At 34.6% G+C, this 17,580-nt stretch overlaps 1 protein-coding gene across 1 annotated transcript; it reads right to left on the bottom strand.

Moving 5' to 3' along the window:
* Nucleotides 1-402: 402 nt before the first annotated feature.
* Nucleotides 403-8,448, bottom strand: LOC137924182 (chymotrypsin BI-like). The gene is made up of 7 exons (XM_068767544.1): nucleotides 8,397-8,448; nucleotides 6,581-6,737; nucleotides 3,775-3,941; nucleotides 2,678-2,785; nucleotides 1,585-1,733; nucleotides 1,157-1,265; nucleotides 403-567 (listed from the first exon to the last, which is right to left on the bottom strand). The coding sequence occupies exons 2-7, from the start codon at nucleotides 6,667-6,669 to the stop codon at nucleotides 434-436; spliced, it is 756 nt and encodes a 251-aa protein (XP_068623645.1). The 5' UTR covers nucleotides 6,670-6,737; nucleotides 8,397-8,448; the 3' UTR covers nucleotides 403-433.
* Between the last annotated feature and the right edge of the window lie 9,132 nt (nucleotides 8,449-17,580).

Raw genomic sequence — 17,580 nt, 5'->3', positions numbered from 1 at the left:
TTCCCCATTATAATATATCTTAATTATAGTATTTGTATTTTTTGTGTACACCCTAAACTGCCCTCTCCTTCATATCTCTCATTTTCATTCAAAGGTTGTCTGGTAGAGATCACGTCGAGTGATTAGGTCTCTTGTGCGCCTATATATAAATTGTTCTTTTTTTCTCTGTGGTATTTTGTTACATTTCCTTTTTGATTTTTTTTTTGTCACATGGAAGCCATCTTATTCGGCCTTAATGGAATATAAGTGTACTGAAAAAGTCTGGTATATTTTTTATTATTTATACATATAACTAAATGTATAAATTAAGGTAAACGTTATGACATTACTTTTGCTCCACTAATTACCTGCTAGAGTTGGTTTATAACAAAAACAATAAAACGATCATATAACACCTGCTGAAGTTTAATTTATTGCAAAGTACAATTGACATTTAAAGGTCGAGTTCGCTGAACTCGATCTCGTCTGAGTAGTCCCCGGATGACTCCAGGTCATCGCTGCTCCAGTCGAAATCGATCTTGGTCACCTCCGTGAACCAGTCGTGGTAGTGGCCTGGCCGCACTAGACCTGTGTAAGAAATGCTTTTAAAGTGATCAAGTGCATCATGTAATATATTATGTACTTGCTAATTATATTTTTTTGCTCGTCTTTAGTCTTTAAAGTCATATTTGGCAGAGGTTTTCCGGGGAAGTTGGCTCGGGCTGTTATCCGATATATATATGTATATATATATATATGTATATATATATATATGTGTATATATATATATATATGTATATATATATTTTCGGTGGACACTCTATGGAGTTACTAAGTTCTAGGAAGCAAAGTGGTAGGGGATTGAGACATGCGATCATAGGTCGCGAGGTCGATTCTCTGAATATGATCTCATGTATAATTCACACTTTATGCATTAATTATACGGGATTACCACTGCTGCAGAAATATGTTTTCAGAAGATAGGCAGCATCGCCCTCTAGGTACCATAATACTGTGGTATTATGGTATATCTGCTTGTGGTATATCTGCGATCGCCAACCAACCCTCCAAGCATGGCGATTATGATGTATCTTAAATCTTTGGGGGAGACCTAAGTTTTTCTGTGGACGTCTATGGGATGAAACGAAGATACGAGATCCAAAAAGGGCTGAGTTACCTGAGGGGAACGGACTGTTGCACCCAGCTGCGGAGCCGAAGCTCACCACGCCCACCATTGTGGGCCTTCCATCAGTATCCACTATGGTTAAGGGACCGCCGCTGTCACCCTGAAAGTATATAGAAGTTAAAGTACAAATTGTTGCTGTTCAACCTTGACGTCGTCTCCTCATTTTAAAACCGAAGGACTTCGGGTAATATCTAAAGTGAAACAAGTTATAACTTACACGCATTCATCATGATATTCACCTAGGTGTATGAATAGCTATGTAACTTTGGAAATCTAGAGGGAAAGCTCATGTTCAGCATTCGGCGTCCTGTAGCTAAAATGATTATGATGATGATTAACTTGAATCAGAGTTATGGAAACAATAGGCTATGTTGGTATATACAATCATGGGTTAAAACCAAAAAAAATTGGGATATCACCTGGCAAGTAGCCTGCATGGTGTTGTTGTAGTACGCGGCACAGATGGTCTGCTCCTTGATCACGGTGCTGGTAGGGTACCAGCTTTTGCACGCAGAGTTGCTGATGCCTCGCAGGTGCACCCACAACAGTACCTCCGATGCTGCACCTCCTGGATTCGGATAGTTTTAGGAAATTTCCAATACAACATATATCATACTGTAACTCACTTAGCTCAGCGGATTGGAAATTTGAAGTAGTAGTGGACAGTACACTTCACTTGCAGAACAGATAACCACTGGGACATTAAGGTTCTGAAGTCGAGGTCACAGACCAAAAACGCATTGAAATACGTCCAAAAATAAGGCGGACAGATGACCTTTTAAAGGTCGTTGGAAGCCACTGGATGCTAGGCCACTTACAATTAATCTTATTGGAAATCCATCAGGGTCGTCTGTTCCCAGCAGTAGACATTTTTAAAACGATAATGATGATGACTGTAATAAACGAAACGAAATCATTTTAAAACTTAGAATACAACATATATAGAACTATATTTCATGTTGATAACTGAAGCTCGCGTCAAATTTCAAGTGCGCTCTGAACACCGACACGAGTCGATTTGCAGCAGTTAATTATTGTTGCTTCGTTTACTTCATACGGTTCTGAAGCCAACGACTGTTGCTATTCTTTGTTCTGTGTTAGTGATTTTTTTAGAAATATTTTTCTATACAAAATAACGAGTGGCCAGACATGTTACCGTTTTATGTATCACACATTCATATTATTATTTTTAGGTTATAAAAGTACTTAACGTAAATGATATAAAAACTTTTTGGTTATCTTATCCAACTTAATTTAATTTTTATGTATGTAAATAGTGTTTAGTAAGGAATGCTAAAATATGAAATATTACAGGAGTATATGTGAAGAGTCTCTCGTCCGTATAATATTATTACTTTCAAGATGATGGCTAGTTTTGTTTCTCCATGACATCAAATAAAAATCTGGTAGTGTTTTTGTCATGGTGAACAACTTCAGAGCAAATTACATCCTTCTTATTTGTTTCTTGCTTCATTTTAGATGTACACATAACGTAGGAGAATATGGTCTTACCGTTCCACGGGTCGTCAGTCCTACCGAAGCCACTGGCGGTGAACCGCACGCCGGAGTAGTCGATGTTCTTTTGCTCGCTGTTCTGCAGCCGACAGGGCTGGATGTACTCTGCGAAAGAATTTCCACTTTAACATTCCTGAAAGTACTTGAGGTTTTAAGCGGTTATATGCAAGCTATTTTTGATTACTTCCAAGTCCACGTAGTTCAAGTCAAGACTTCTAACAAAGGGTTCTTTTTACTTCACGTAACTTAAAAAACTCCTGACGAAATGTCGGAGGAAGAAAGAGATTGTCCATGAGGGACCTGTTAAGTTATCTTTTTCTATTTATTATATTTAAAAAAAAATGTAACCTACAATATATTGAAGAAATTTCTCCCTTAGAAACCGACATGCAATTAATACTAGAATAAACAAACTACCGAGTGCGTTATTCTGTGGTTTAAATATATTTATGTTATGTTTCTTAACAAACAAGGGTGCGGAGGGGCTATTTTTTAAAAAGCAGCAATCTATTGTGTTTAGTAAGATAGCGAGATTGCTGAATTGTGAAGGCAGAGAATATACAATGTTTCAATATCTGAATTCATAATTGTTTTTACCTTTCTATTATACAGTGATTAGATATAGATGTAAAAGCTTTATAGAGGCCTAAACTAATTTCAAAAATAACATCATTTTCAAAACTGATTTTAGTGCATATTAAATTTTTCATTTATCCCTACAGACTTTTTACAGAAACTACCGAAACTACAGAAGTTATTGGCCTATCGCGTACTTACAGAAAAAATAAATTCAACATTATTATGTCAGCTTATAGACATCCTCTGTAAGTCAGATCCTTCACCAAATATCGTTACAATGACCGGCTTTTTTCCTACCTGCATTTATCGATTTCTCGTGACTTAAACTATGTCGCAGGTCCAAAAGAAATGGGTAGACATGCGGCGTCTACCGGCTACAGAGATGATAATTTTATATAAGGTGATTGAAAATAAGTGTAAAATATTTAAAGCTTTTTGCATAACAATATTCATAACAAATATTCTCGAATGAATGAATCTTTAAATGTTAGGTTAAATCACTGGTCTGGACTTACTTCCGAAAGGCACGGGTCTGTCGAGACCCAGTAAGGCGATGTCATCGGTCTGGACTCCAGCGCGGATCTCGTCGTAGCCGGGATGAATGAACTTTGACGTGGTCTCCAAGATCATTTCCGGTCGTGTGATATTTGTCACACCCAAACGGACCACGAACATGTTGCGGCTGTGGGCATATATTTTCAAAATTAGTCCGTTTCACAAGGCACTAGGCAATTCGTACTTTATACTTGCAATCTCATTTATATATCCCAAGCTTATATCATATAATTTATAATTAATTGTAAGTTATTCTATATAAATAACTGTATTATTACTATATAAGTAAAAAAATCCCTTTTCTCTTGTCATGCAATAATTTGAAAATGATTTTCCAATTTAATTTCTTGTTTTTTAAGTTTCCTAAAACATTGTCTTGTCGTTTTCATCGTTTTAGCCACTAGACCAGAGTTCTCCAAACTTTTTTGTGTCGTAGACCCCTTGCCATGTTTTTCCGTGTTGGGAAGACCCCCTACTTACCTGATATTGATTTCCTGTAAATTTCTAACTGTAGTGAAGTTTAGTGTTAAAAACTTAAAGTAAAAACACATGTTATGTTATGAAAATGTATTGCGAGCACAAAACGAATACCAATATCCTACAACTTACACAATTTTATAAACATATATGTATAATAAATTTTTTACTTCTTAGGTACTTTTATAAATAATGTAAATGTTTTGATATTATAATAAATATGATGTAAGTAAATAGGTACTATCAGTGTATGTGTTGAGATCCACTGTCGTGGACCCCATTTTCATTTCATGGACCCCCAAATTTTTTTTCGCTGACGTAGACCCCTTGCAGGTTGTCATAGACTCCTAGGGGTCGATATAGACCACTTTGGGCATCACTGCACTAGACGCTTCCTGTAAGACATAGACTTCCTTCAAAAATCTAGTGGGGGATGAACCATAATCGCTGCGTTTGGCTGACGGGTTTAAGATTGCATTTTGGTATTATGTTACACAGAGGAATCTTGTTTGTGTGTCAATCATATATAATTAACATAAATTGTGAATTAAACACGACTATTTCCCGGGAATCCAACCTGCAATCTACGATCGTAATTTTACGTCCCCTACCTCTAGGATACCATTATTGTATTATATTAATATAATTAATACTCAATAACCGTAGGCGAGATATATGTAAATCTATATTTAAAAATTCCACACATTATTTTAGAAGAAACAGTCCTTTGGGATTTGTTTTTTTTTATATAATACTTATGGTTAGGTTTAGCTCTCTAAGCTTCTGTCTGTTTATCATATATATGTATGTTAAAATATAATAGGAAACATTTAATTCATGTCTATTACAGTGTAGCTTATAGAACAAAAAGAGATCTTAAGTGCTTAAAATATAAATAAAGTATTTGGCTATACGAAAATGCTTTGTTTTATACAGGATGATAGGAAATAGGTGTAAAAATATTCTCAATCATGGGAAAGAATCGTACGACTCCTTTGCTATTAATTGGCTAACATTCGATTTAGCAACCGTTAGCGAGGAAGTGACGGAAAAAATTCTAGAAACTATATGCATGCAATTAAATTAAATATTTGAGTGAAAAGCCACTTTGAATTGTTTTAAATAAATACTCTACACAACTGCATTGCAACGTACGTACAAATGTATGTACAGAGATCGTGGTAAAGAAGTAAAATGAGTATAGATATAAAATTTATTTCGAAACAGCATAGAGATCGACTGCAAGAGTTAAAAAATATTATTTATTTTAAGTCCAGGTAAACTATATAACTGTTCTGACGACAAAATATTTGATTATTTATGACCAGAGGTTGGAAATTGTTTTGGTATTATGTTTGTAAAATATGTGTACACCCAACTCTTTTTTAACGCTATAGATATGTTCTTTAGAAAAGCTTGCAAAAATCGTGTAAAAATACATTCGACATATGGTTAAATCAGACTAATTGTTCCATATATAATTCGTGTAAGATTAAAATAACTAAATATTTACACCAAAACGGTATAAATGAAAAAGTAATGAAATTCATATTAAATAAGTACATAGTAATAGATATTTTTAAAAATTTTAAATATAATATATTTTTATTAAAAAAAATTGCAGTCAAAATCAATAACATATGTACAAAGCCTATAAAAATACAAATTGAAATCTTTATATATATATATATATATATATATATATATATATATATATATATATATATATATATCTGACTTTTCAACTTTGCTAAAGATGATCATGTGATCATCTTTAGCAAAGTTGAAAAACCGATTGATTTTTACCGTTCCGGCATTGATTTTGTATACTAGATGGAACAAGGTTGTTGTTAACGAAGGTGAATATATTGTAGATTACAAATAAAAACTTGTTAAAAATAGCCGTGTGAATTTAATTTAAGAAAGCGACATTACTTTCCGATCACTCTAATATTTTGTTTCTGTATAGATAAGTAGCACTGTCAAAATGAGAATTTAAAAAGAAAAGTATGGAACGTGTTAGAGAAAAACTTAAAATGTGTATTCTAATATGAATCGACACAATTTACAAAATTATGTAAAAGCCCTGAAAAAAGAATTAGGTATATATCTTATACTACCTTCATTTATAATTTTTTTCTTTATAAATTTCCTATTTCATATATCTAATTACATATCTCTACCTCATGATTATTTTATGTGGATCTTAAGTAATAAGTTATAATTATAGGTATATATTATGTAAAAGTTTGTTTCCTGTACATCTGTATAAAAATAAATAAATCTCACTTGGCAACACAATGCGCGGCGGTGATCACCCATTCGCTGTGGATGATGGAGCCTCCGCACGAGGACACCTGGCCCACTGCGTTGACCATGCGCAGGCTCACTTGAAACGGTATCTGACCAGGTTCCGCTTCCCAACCGCCCACGATCCGTGATGCTCCTGGATTACGTTGGATATACAAAATTAAATACATATAACTGTACATTCTACCGATATCTAATTAAAAAGAATTTTGTGTTTAATATTTAATGGAATCAGGCGTTACCTTGCGGAAGTCCATCCTAAGAAAGAAAAGAACCAATATTTAGCCACTTCCAAACAACGACAAAAAAGACTCTGTGTTTGGCACTAATCGGTGTAACATAACTCCAGAAGATGCCCCGTGGAGGGGTGAAACACGTGTTGAGTGATTTGGCGGTAGCGGTTGTGTGATTCGCATTGTTTGCCGCATATGCATTTATCAGCGGGCTGGCGGGCGGTGCACTTTGTTGCACGACTACCACTGCATGTGCGGAAGTGGCTAAATATTGGTCCTTTTCTTACTTTGTGTTTAATGTTTATTTAGGTACATTACAGTAATAGGTTTTAAGTCCTGAAGATAACTATTAAAGACATCATCACAAAAATCTTGCCACCCCCTCCTTTTACGTAGTGCACTTTGAGAATAACTGGAGAATTTCTCTATCGAAAATAAAAAAGAAAATGAGAGGAGAGTGAGTTCAAAAGGTAGTTCATTATGACATGTTAAATTATTGTGAAGCAAAGAGCCGGCCAGGTCGAAAGGTCAGTCCAAGTTCACCCGAATGGACTCCATGAGTCCGACTACTTTGGCACAGATGTTCACAGATGTGACAATGTCTCCAATATTGTCATTGATTTGAGGTCAGGAGATCGCAGAGAGTAAGGAGTGTCGGTATTAAAATGTGCATATTAATAGTGTGTAGTAATAAATTTTGTGTACCTATGATTCGACTTAAAGCATTTCTATCTATGGACAGTGTATACTCTTTTTCAGTAGAATCCAACACAATAGAAACTTACTGTTACAAAAGAATGTCAAAAAATAAATAGGCGTGCTAAAATGGTCTAGAACACTTCATTATTTATTTAATATTTTTCTTTGCATAATTAAAAAAAAATGGTCGCGTTGGACTCAATTGAAAGTTAAAAAGACATGCAATACATCGTGAGTTGAATTAAGAGTTTTTGAATTTAAAATTTTAGCTTCCGAGATTTCGTTTTCTCCAAGTAGAGACTCTTTAAAAGAAGAGACAGAGATATCTCCCTCTCAAGACTAAACTATATACACAGTCTGGTGACGCTGTATATATATATATATATATATAATTATATGAAAAATATTGTGGTTTTGCTACATGGTGACAAGGAAGCAAATTAGTCAATAGAAGAAGCTTGTTGCCTTCTTTTCAAATATAATAATAATAAAATAAGCTGTCGCACAGTGCACGTACATCTTTCAATACTCTCTCTAAAAAGATATTACGTAACGAAGCGATTTATGGAAGGAAAATATGGAAAGGAATGACAGATATTGTAAAGGAAATTTGAGGAGAGAAAGAAAGACATTGAGGAGGACGAAAGATGATAATGGAATAAAAACAAAAAATATCATGTAGGGTTTAAACGCGAAACTCCAACAACAGAGCCAAAATTAATATGCATGTATGTATGTAACATTATCCGTTTTATCAATATCACAATCTTAATACTTTTAATACATATAATTATCTTGCTCGTTTATATCATATATATGTTAATGATTGTATATCTAGAATTAAAACTGATAATATTAATCACCTCCACGTAAATCTTCGATGAAGGCAGGCTCAGCCGGATGCGGTGCCGCTTCATTCTGTTAAATAATGTCAATTATTTGTCAAGTACAAATTAATTATTAATTACACTTAGATCACTTATTATTGTAAGTCTCTTGTACACTCTAAGACAACATCGAAACGAGGTACCGATATATGTTTATTCATAATCTGTACATATAATAAACAACAATTTTATAAATATACACAACTTATTGTATGATTTTAACAGTTATATATTTTATACGTAAATAATATTTTAGGCATCATTTTTTAGGATGTAAATCTCAATTAATAAAAATATTTAGTTTCTAATTTATTGAAATAAAACATACAATGAGTTAAAACTTTTTTGCAAGCAGATATCTGAAAGCCTAAGGTGATGTATATTTTTTTTAATTATCATATTAAAAGAGCTGTGAAAAATTGACCAAGTTGACCATGCAATAAATAAGTTTAACATGACCATTAAAAGCGGATGCATGATTAACTGGTGAAGACTTGAGAAAGATGGAGACGTTTACTATTTCGAAAGAAAATTATTAATATAATTTCATACATTAGTTTTCTTTTGTAGAGCAATATCTTGCAATATTACACAACACTTTTACATTAAATGATGATAAATGGTTATTAGCATGCCTTTACTCGGGTGATTTATTCAGCCAAGAGACGAGGCTTCCTGAGCAATTCACAACCGTAGACAAAAAAGTATGTTTATTTATTTATCGAGTCCATCCAATAAGTAATACATGAAATACAAGATGAAACTTAACTTAAAGAAAGGAAAAGTATGAACGCAACTATCGCGAGTTTAGACAGTGGACTGAAGGAACGATCCTCCTTCGCCTCACCGCGGGTATTACTAAGGCGCGGTATAGCGGTTTCGGTAGCAATATATAAACTATCACATATAAATACCGTAATGCCTGAAGATGGATGTCTTTGACCGGTGTGTGTTGACTTATCGAAACGTGCTCGCTTACAGTTGGCTCAAAGCAGACTCTTCACTTAGAACGTGGTCGCTTACTTAGAGAGCAATGGTATACTATGCTCGAATCAAAAATGAGGAGATCCGCAAGAAAATAAGGTCTCTGATGTAGCTCGAAGAGTTGCTCGTTTAAAGTGGCAGTGGGTGATTCTCATCGTTCGTGTAACTGAAAGCCGTCGGGGCAGTGGCGTACCTAGATCTTTTGCCGCCCGGGGCGATCTCCAGTTTGCCGCCCTTTCTATTATATGTCAATCAAATAGTGGTTTTTGATTTAAAAAAATATTGATGTATCACTTCAAAGTAATCATATAAACTTTTCAAAAGAAATGACATTTATAAACTGACATCAAAAAATTTTAGTTAGGAAAAATTGCCGAACAAAGTCGTAAAGATCCTTTTACGAATTCAACGAATTTTATGAATACAATAAAATAAAAATATTATCTTGTTCTTGAATTAGAATCCAAAATTTACACTAAAATACATTTATATACACCGAGGAATAATATTCGAAATCATAATTTATATAAATCAAATATTAAACTTATAATAATAATTTATTATTGAAGAAAGAAAATAAATATGAAATGAAAAAGTTGCTTTTTATAACTATAAGTAAATATAAAAAATGCCGCCCCAAGGTAAGTGCCGCCCGGTGCGTACCGCACCCACCGCCCCCCCCCCCCCTAGGTACGCCACTGCGTCGGGGTTGGAAGGTACTTGAGTAGCGACCACAAGCCTGTAGACGTGGCAGGAGAAGGAGCCTTAGAAGATGGACCGAGGACTTATTTGTCGCAGAAAATAGCGCAAGACCTTTATTAAAGACGATCGTCGAGTCTAGACATATATACACTTTGTAAAGTTATTAATTTGGACAAATGGTCTTCGATTTTGGAAACGGATTTATGTATGAAGATTTTTGATTGAGACATTGAAACAAGTATGAAGCAAAAAGAAACAAAATTTTATTAATCACATGTCACTATGTATCTTATGTAAAAAATATTATATGATATTAGTTTCGGAGTGGTTCAAACAACACTACCAATCGTATTACCCAACAAGCATTAACACAGATAAAGTTCTATAATATTAAATATTGTTATAAATGAATAAAAATAATGATATACCTGAGCAATACCGAAAATGCAGAGCAATACCAAAAAGTGCACCGCCATCTCGCCCACCAATTATCTAATTAAAGAGTCAACATCTAATTTTTGAAGTACATAATCTGTGAATTAACATAAATCTAATGATAAAACGACTAATGACGATAATAAATGATCGATGATTATTTCTTAAATCTTTCCGAGATATTGATAAAGGTGTAGCCGAAATTTAATTTATATTTCCACAAATCGATTATTTTTTATTCTTTCGTAGTTCTAGAACAATTTAAACTTTTCAAAAAGTGTCACAACCCTCTGTAGTGAGACAATAAACAGATAAAAAAAGATAAAAAAGTCTCTTACTTTACTATAATTTCGCTTAACTTGTTTTAAGTTCACAGACCCTTCTGTTCCATGAACTCAGTTCAGATGAAGTTGTAAAAGCCTTATGGCTAACAGCAACAACATCTACAGAGAAAATGCGAATGCTTAACACGTTCACTGCGGGCCCAATTTTGAAGAACTTTCAGCTGGTGCGGCTGAGGTCGAATCAACCTCAAGCTGAACTTCCTAGTAGTGTGGTTGAGACCTTTTCTGCCTCATGTTCATCAATATTTTTTTACAATATTGAGTCAATGCTTCGCAGACATAAAGAAAGCTATATTTGTCTTTGTCATACCTCATACGGTTGAGCGTAAACAGCCGCCGCACTAGAGAGAAAACACGAGTTTTACGCGCCGCACCAGTGCAAAGTTTACCATGAGGCTGAATCGACCTCAAGCCGCAGTGAACGTGTTAACTTGGACTAAGTATCATATTTTATTGTGTCAGCCGAACTACCGATTGTTAAATTTTATTTACTTTATGAATAACTTGTATGTTAATAGGAATATATCTATAGTGGTTGCACAACTGTACTTAGCGTGCAAAACAAAAGAAAATCGTGTAAAAATACATATAACATATGACAAAATTTAAAGATATTCCATAACTTAAGAAAACTAAATATTTACCCAAAAAACCAAACAAAAGCTATGTTAATGAAATCTATATTACATAAATATTTAATATACGAAAACAATCAATTTTTAATACCAAAAATAAAATATAATGATTGTACAGTGAAATTAAATCTGCGAGTACTAATTATAAAAAACAAATACAGGTCCATTTTTACGGGTTGGATTAAAATAGATTATGGCATTCCTATGTTTGTATTTTGTTGCTATATAGATATAAAAGAAGGTTCTGCAAGCACTGTTAATATTATAATTAATAAAATTAAGAATTTGTTTTAGAACAAAATGGTGTAAATATTGTACATATTTATTTTTATCGGCTTTATTTCAAAATCGTATAAAAAAGACCCAGGGACTTAAAAAATTAGTTGAGTGACAAAACATTTCAAACCCTTTCAATCACTTGATGATATTTATTTCTCTTCCATTTATTTTTATATCCTATTAATGGACTACAGAGTAAATAAATAAACAAATAAAATAGAACGTTAAACTTTAAAGTTCAACCTGTCGCTTAGATCTGTAGTCGATGTCTGTGTTTAAATTTAGAATAAACTTTACTTCCGGGTAAATTCAACATGTTCTTCATGGTATCATTGTTAGATCAATAAAAATATATTCATTCGTTAAAAATAAAAAATCCTCCCACCAAAGTTAAAACACGTGTTTTGAAAATTTTTGGTTACCCTAAATTCGTCCTTATCGTGCCTTTGCAACCTGGTTTTTTGGTTAAACCTTACTCGAGTCAACTTTTTGGAAAATCCTATCAGATTCTTGATGTCGCCGGATATCTTAGGAGGCATCTGTGTTTCGAGGTGGTTAGCCCTGTATGGTGTTACCACCGTAGTATTTTGAATTTATTCGCCTAAACTTTTTTTGCATCATATATCCTTTTAACATGTATATTAAAGTAAGGCGACCATACGCAGTTGTCTTATTTTGGGACACTTCTCACATATGAGATGCGAAGTAATTATTTTTTACAATACGCATTTTTACAGTATTTAAAAACATGTACATTTTTTTATTCAATATTATACAAAGATTTCTTACGAAACCCGTATTGCTTATGGCGTCACAGCACAAGTAGTATCCAAAGTTAAGTAATATAATTTGCAATTGCAGAAAAAAATAAATTTACTACACTAGGAAGCTATTTTATTATGTAAAACGCACTTTTACATGCAGAGTTCACTGAATTCTGTGTAACTCGGTTTCCAGAGGACTCAAAGTCATCGTTGCCCCAGTCGAAGTCGATGAGAGTCACCTGCTGGATCCAGGAGTGGTAGGAGCCGGGGCGCACCGAACCTGCTCGCGAAAATTTTGTTTAATCTACTATTACGAGCTTTCTAAAACTATAGCCTTCACTAACTGACAAATTAACTGCATTAAAGTTTAAGACGCCTTTGAAATAAACACTATTCAGACTTTTTATACAAATTTAAATTTCAATTTATACTTCGGTTTGTTAATTTCAAACTGCCTACGTCGAGGTACACAAACAAACTAAGACCTCTATGGCCTCCCAATTCAGTGAAAATGTAGTATGTAGCGAGTAGAGCAGAGGCTTCCCAGGAAGCCTTCGATATTTTCTACCTTCAAAAAGGTGTTAGGCTAAGCGCCTTGTCCCTGGGACTCGTGAAACCTGCAAATGCAATTTGGATTGCATAGCAAATCATAAAATTAAAAGAGTACCAAAAAATGAGATCGGGCTGGAGGGCGGTGCACTTTATTACACGGCTACTGCTACATAGCGGAAGTAGCTATGTAATAGTCCTTTTCTTACTTAGAATAGACTTCCACAAAGTAACGCCTGAATCCATTAGATAATTTAAAGGTGTCTAGATGTACATGTTATCTATTTAGTGAGAAGGTAAGAAAGCCGTGCCGGTTTGAACTTACGTTCGTAGGGCACGGAGTGCTGGAGGAGTCACTGGCATTTTATCGTTGTCGAATACACGGAAATAAAATATGCCGGGATCGTGTACCTATTTTGAACGACAGGGAGTACAACAGGGAAGCGTTTATTAAAATACATTGCAAACTAAGTCATACGTTTTAATTGTTAGAAATTATATTTAAACTTTGCACAAAGAAACTGCAAGATGTACGCTATTTATTGTTAATATTGTTATTTACAATAAAAAATCATTACCTTAATTATAATTGAAATCCGAAACGAAAAAAAAATATATTGAATTTGTAATTACCCAATTGGAAATGGTATGTTTTATTTATGGCAACACTTATGATGATATGAACCTGCGATAATCCAGTATTAGATTGTATTCTATTAATTCACGCGTCTAATAAGATATCACAGCCTAAAGATTAACTACTTTAGATTAAACACCTGTTTTGGTATTTAAAATGTTCTTAAGTTTTATTAACCTGTTTCTGGTACGACGTACTCGGGTTAGCTGTTTGGTACCAAATTTTCCAAAACTTCTTTTTCCAAATAGGTATTCCCTTGTATGTAGCTATGTCATATTTAAAATGTTTTTTTTTTCTAAATTATTCCTACTCATGTTAAATAATATTAATGATAAAAAAACATATTAAAAGTAATAATTTGTGGAAAAAATTCGAGAGGCAAAAAAAATCGAGAGATATACAGATGACATTTTGCGATCCGTGGTAAAGATATGGTGTCGTTGCTGCAGATTTTTTTGGATATAAAAACACATTAATTAGTTTTGTCGGATTTCCCTTGACGTTAACTCGAGAATGACTAAAGAATTTTGAAAAAACCGACATGAAGGTGCAAAATCATGTCTGTATGAATCTCTCTTACAACAATATCTACCAGTCAAACTCTCTTAAGCTTTTGTAGAGTGGTCAAACATGTGTGGTCGTTATCATGTTCAAAGACCATACCCCAAAAAACGCAACTAGTTGTTGACATGCCGCTCTTTCTGCCGCGTTTGATTCGTTAAAATAAGCTCATTGACAATTTTCTAAATGGACTGCCAAATGGACTACTGTAGGGTGTTATTCATGGATCGGAAACGAAAAGATACGCCAAATTGCTTCCTTGGCACTTACATAGCGACCCATCTGGTACTGTGATATTTCACCATTTACATTGGTTACAGCGAAGACAGCCATATCGCTACCTTTGTTAACATAACATATTTACATATGTACTTTATCGACTTTACAGAGTTACAATATTCTACATTGATGTGAGTCTCAAAAGCTTTGGACAATATTGGCGAGTATGGCACAATCCAACGATTGTCTAAATCAACATTTTGTCCTCCTACCTTCACAACTACCGATCGCCCATTATCCGCAACTGATCGCCGACGATACAATGGGTATTCATCATTTCCCGTTATAGTTTCAGCGAGCAGGTCTCTTGGGTATCGCTTGGAACACTTGCCGTCAACCATACAAGGTGAATTGTAGTTGAAAAGTCCTCAAGGTTCATGTATCATATGTTTGGTAACTACTGCATGCAATTTTGGGTCAACTATTTCGTCTGGAATTTCAGCTGAAATTATGGAATCAATCCTATCTGGCTTTATTTCGTCCACTAACCAGACTAATCTACACATTTACATCTAACAACGGACTCGGCCATACACACAATGCTTAATTAAGAAATTCAAGAGAGATTTCAATTTTTGTTTAAAAATTCTGGCAGTTATGTCATGTCTATCAATTGGTGTTTGGGTAAGTAGCAATTCCCTCTTGATTTCGGACTATTTTGGGTTACATGTGAATGTAAGAAATAAGTCTGGGCGGCCATAATGCCTAAAACGTGACATAGCATCCTGAGCATATTCATGCATATGGCGTGGGCTTCTTATATAAGTGGCTGGCAAGTCATTCTTTCCACATTGTTCACATTGCCATCCGCATCTATAGCATCGCGGAGATGAATCTATTCCTGATCGTAGCTGTCGTTGGTTCAAACGGATGTATGACAATCGTTCAGTCTCAATTTTGACATACATGTCAACTGCAAACTGATGAAAAAGTCTTCACACATACATTATAATATGGTTTACTTCACCTTGGCGGATCATGAGTCTGTATGAATAGAAATTCATAGCACTAATTTTTTTATTGGTTTCAGCACCTGCAATCAAAAATGATTGTCACTTAGTTGAATTGAATTAAAAAATATTATTTAATCTTGTTCAATTGTTATTCTGATGAAGGAACATTTGTAATTCATGGACAATAAGCAAAGTAACGCCTGAATCTATAAGAAATAACTTATTGTTTAACTTCACATTAGTGAAGTATACCGTTTAAGTCTGGATCTTGTTCACTTTTAAAGATGGATGTATTTATAGATTAAAACATTCTTAAAGTCACCTCCATATTTATTTTCAACAAAGTAATATACTTTGCAGGATCACGTAAGTGGCAAAGACTTTTTGTAAGATAGAGCCTCATTTGCAACCTCACGCGCAACATTTGCAATCTTCATTATTGTAAAAATATTCTAAACATATTGTAACAATTGTGCCAAAAACTTCAAATCAATGTCGACCTGAGTGTCAATCGCATACCATCGATAGTTATTTAGTAATTCTCTTATGATATTATCAACATAAGGAGCATATATCAGATTGACAAGGATATCGTGATACTTCCACCTTTTCGTTCCACCTTCCTCAGAAGACGGTGGTTGCAGGTCGTTTCCAACTAGTTCAACTGGAAGTCTCTGAGTTTAGCCTTACATGATGAAGCAACCTAGTTCTTTCCAAACCTATTAACTCTAGTGGATACTCAAGTGCTATTTATATTTCGTTCCAGGGTGACAGCGGTGGTCCTCTGGTTATACAGGACACTGATGGGAAACCTACATTGATAGGCGTGGTGAGCTTTGGTGCCTCATTGTGCAACAGTCCCTCCCCCTCAGGTAACCGTCTTGACTATTTTTAGACCTCTGCCATACGTTCGACGCGTTAGCTACAACTCCACAACTAAGGCTTTTAATTCGTTCTTCAGGATATCCAGTACTAGGCTACTACTACTACTACTAAAATACTAGGTGTAGTGACCGATAGATGGAAACAGACATGGAATATACTCAATTGTTATGGTTTATTTTAAAACAGTGGACAATAAGACACCGACTTTTAGAATAGAAGACAGAATTGTGTTGCTATTTGTACTCTGATGGGATCCTGAGACAAATAAAAGAAATTGTGATTAGACCTTTTTTTATTGGAATCAGGCGTTACCTTGCGGAAGTCCATCCTTAGTAAGAAAAGCACCAATATTTAGCCACTTCCGCACATGCAGTGGTAGTCGTGCAACAAAGTGCACCGCCCGCCAGCCCGCTGATAAATGCGTATGCGGCAAACAATGCGAATTACACAACTGCCATCGTCAAATCACTCAACACGTGTTTCACCTCTCCACGGGGCATCCTCAGGAGTTATGTTACACCGACTAGTGCCAAACACCGAGGCAAAAATAAATTGTGACTAAACCTTTAGACACGCAATACAAGATCACAAAGTGCTGTCCTACTATAGCTTACCGTATCGTTATTTCGTTCCTTTATAGTAGAATTTGCCATATTCCCCTAAAGTGGGTTTACTTGGTAATGTACACTGATATTTATTTACACATATATTTATATAACTGAGATCAAATCAGAAGTGAAAATAATAAAGAAGAATCTAGGTTACTGATGTAGCTCGAAGTGAAATTGGCCAGGGCACGTCGCTTCTGCAACTCTTCTTGACAGACCAGGAGCTGGTAGAGGTTCCACTATAGGTGGAACGATGGCCATCAAAGTTACGGGAAGTTGCTGCCTATTTAGGCATTTTATCTATTTATTAGTATTTTCTTACAAATTGGGATAAAATCCATTATGCTACAATTATATTCCTTAAGGATATTAAATAAGTCTTATGAATGAGGAGCTGGTTATAATGGATAAAAATAATATTCCGCCAACAGGTTTTGTGCGCCCCGGTTACTACCACGAATGGTTCCGGCAGGTGACCTTCATTGATTTTGAGGAGATTGACGGATTCCCGGAGTCCTCTGGAGACTACACGGATGAGGTAGAGT

The sequence above is a fragment of the Battus philenor genome, unplaced genomic scaffold (genome assembly GCF_028537555.1).
Source record: "Battus philenor isolate CCGP_79_NKW_IND1 unplaced genomic scaffold, ilBatPhil1.0.hap1 SCAF_23, whole genome shotgun sequence".
In the NCBI taxonomy this organism is placed as follows: Eukaryota; Metazoa; Arthropoda; class Insecta; order Lepidoptera; family Papilionidae; genus Battus; species Battus philenor.
This window is presented reverse-complemented; position numbering and strand designations above follow the sequence as displayed.

Excerpts from the sequence above, each read along its gene's own strand:
- LOC137924182 (XM_068767544.1), bottom strand. The coding sequence starts at position 6,669 with ATGGTCAACGCAGTGGGCCAGGTGTCCTCGTGCGGAGGCTCCATCATC. Across the intron at positions 1,266-1,584 it reads CCATGCAGGCTACTTGCCAG|GGTGACAGCGGCGGTCCCTT; the intron begins GTGATATCCCAA and ends ATATACTTTCAG. Across the intron at positions 568-1,156 it reads CAACAGTCCGTTCCCCTCAG|GTCTAGTGCGGCCAGGCCAC; the intron begins GTAACTCAGCCC and ends TTTCTTACACAG.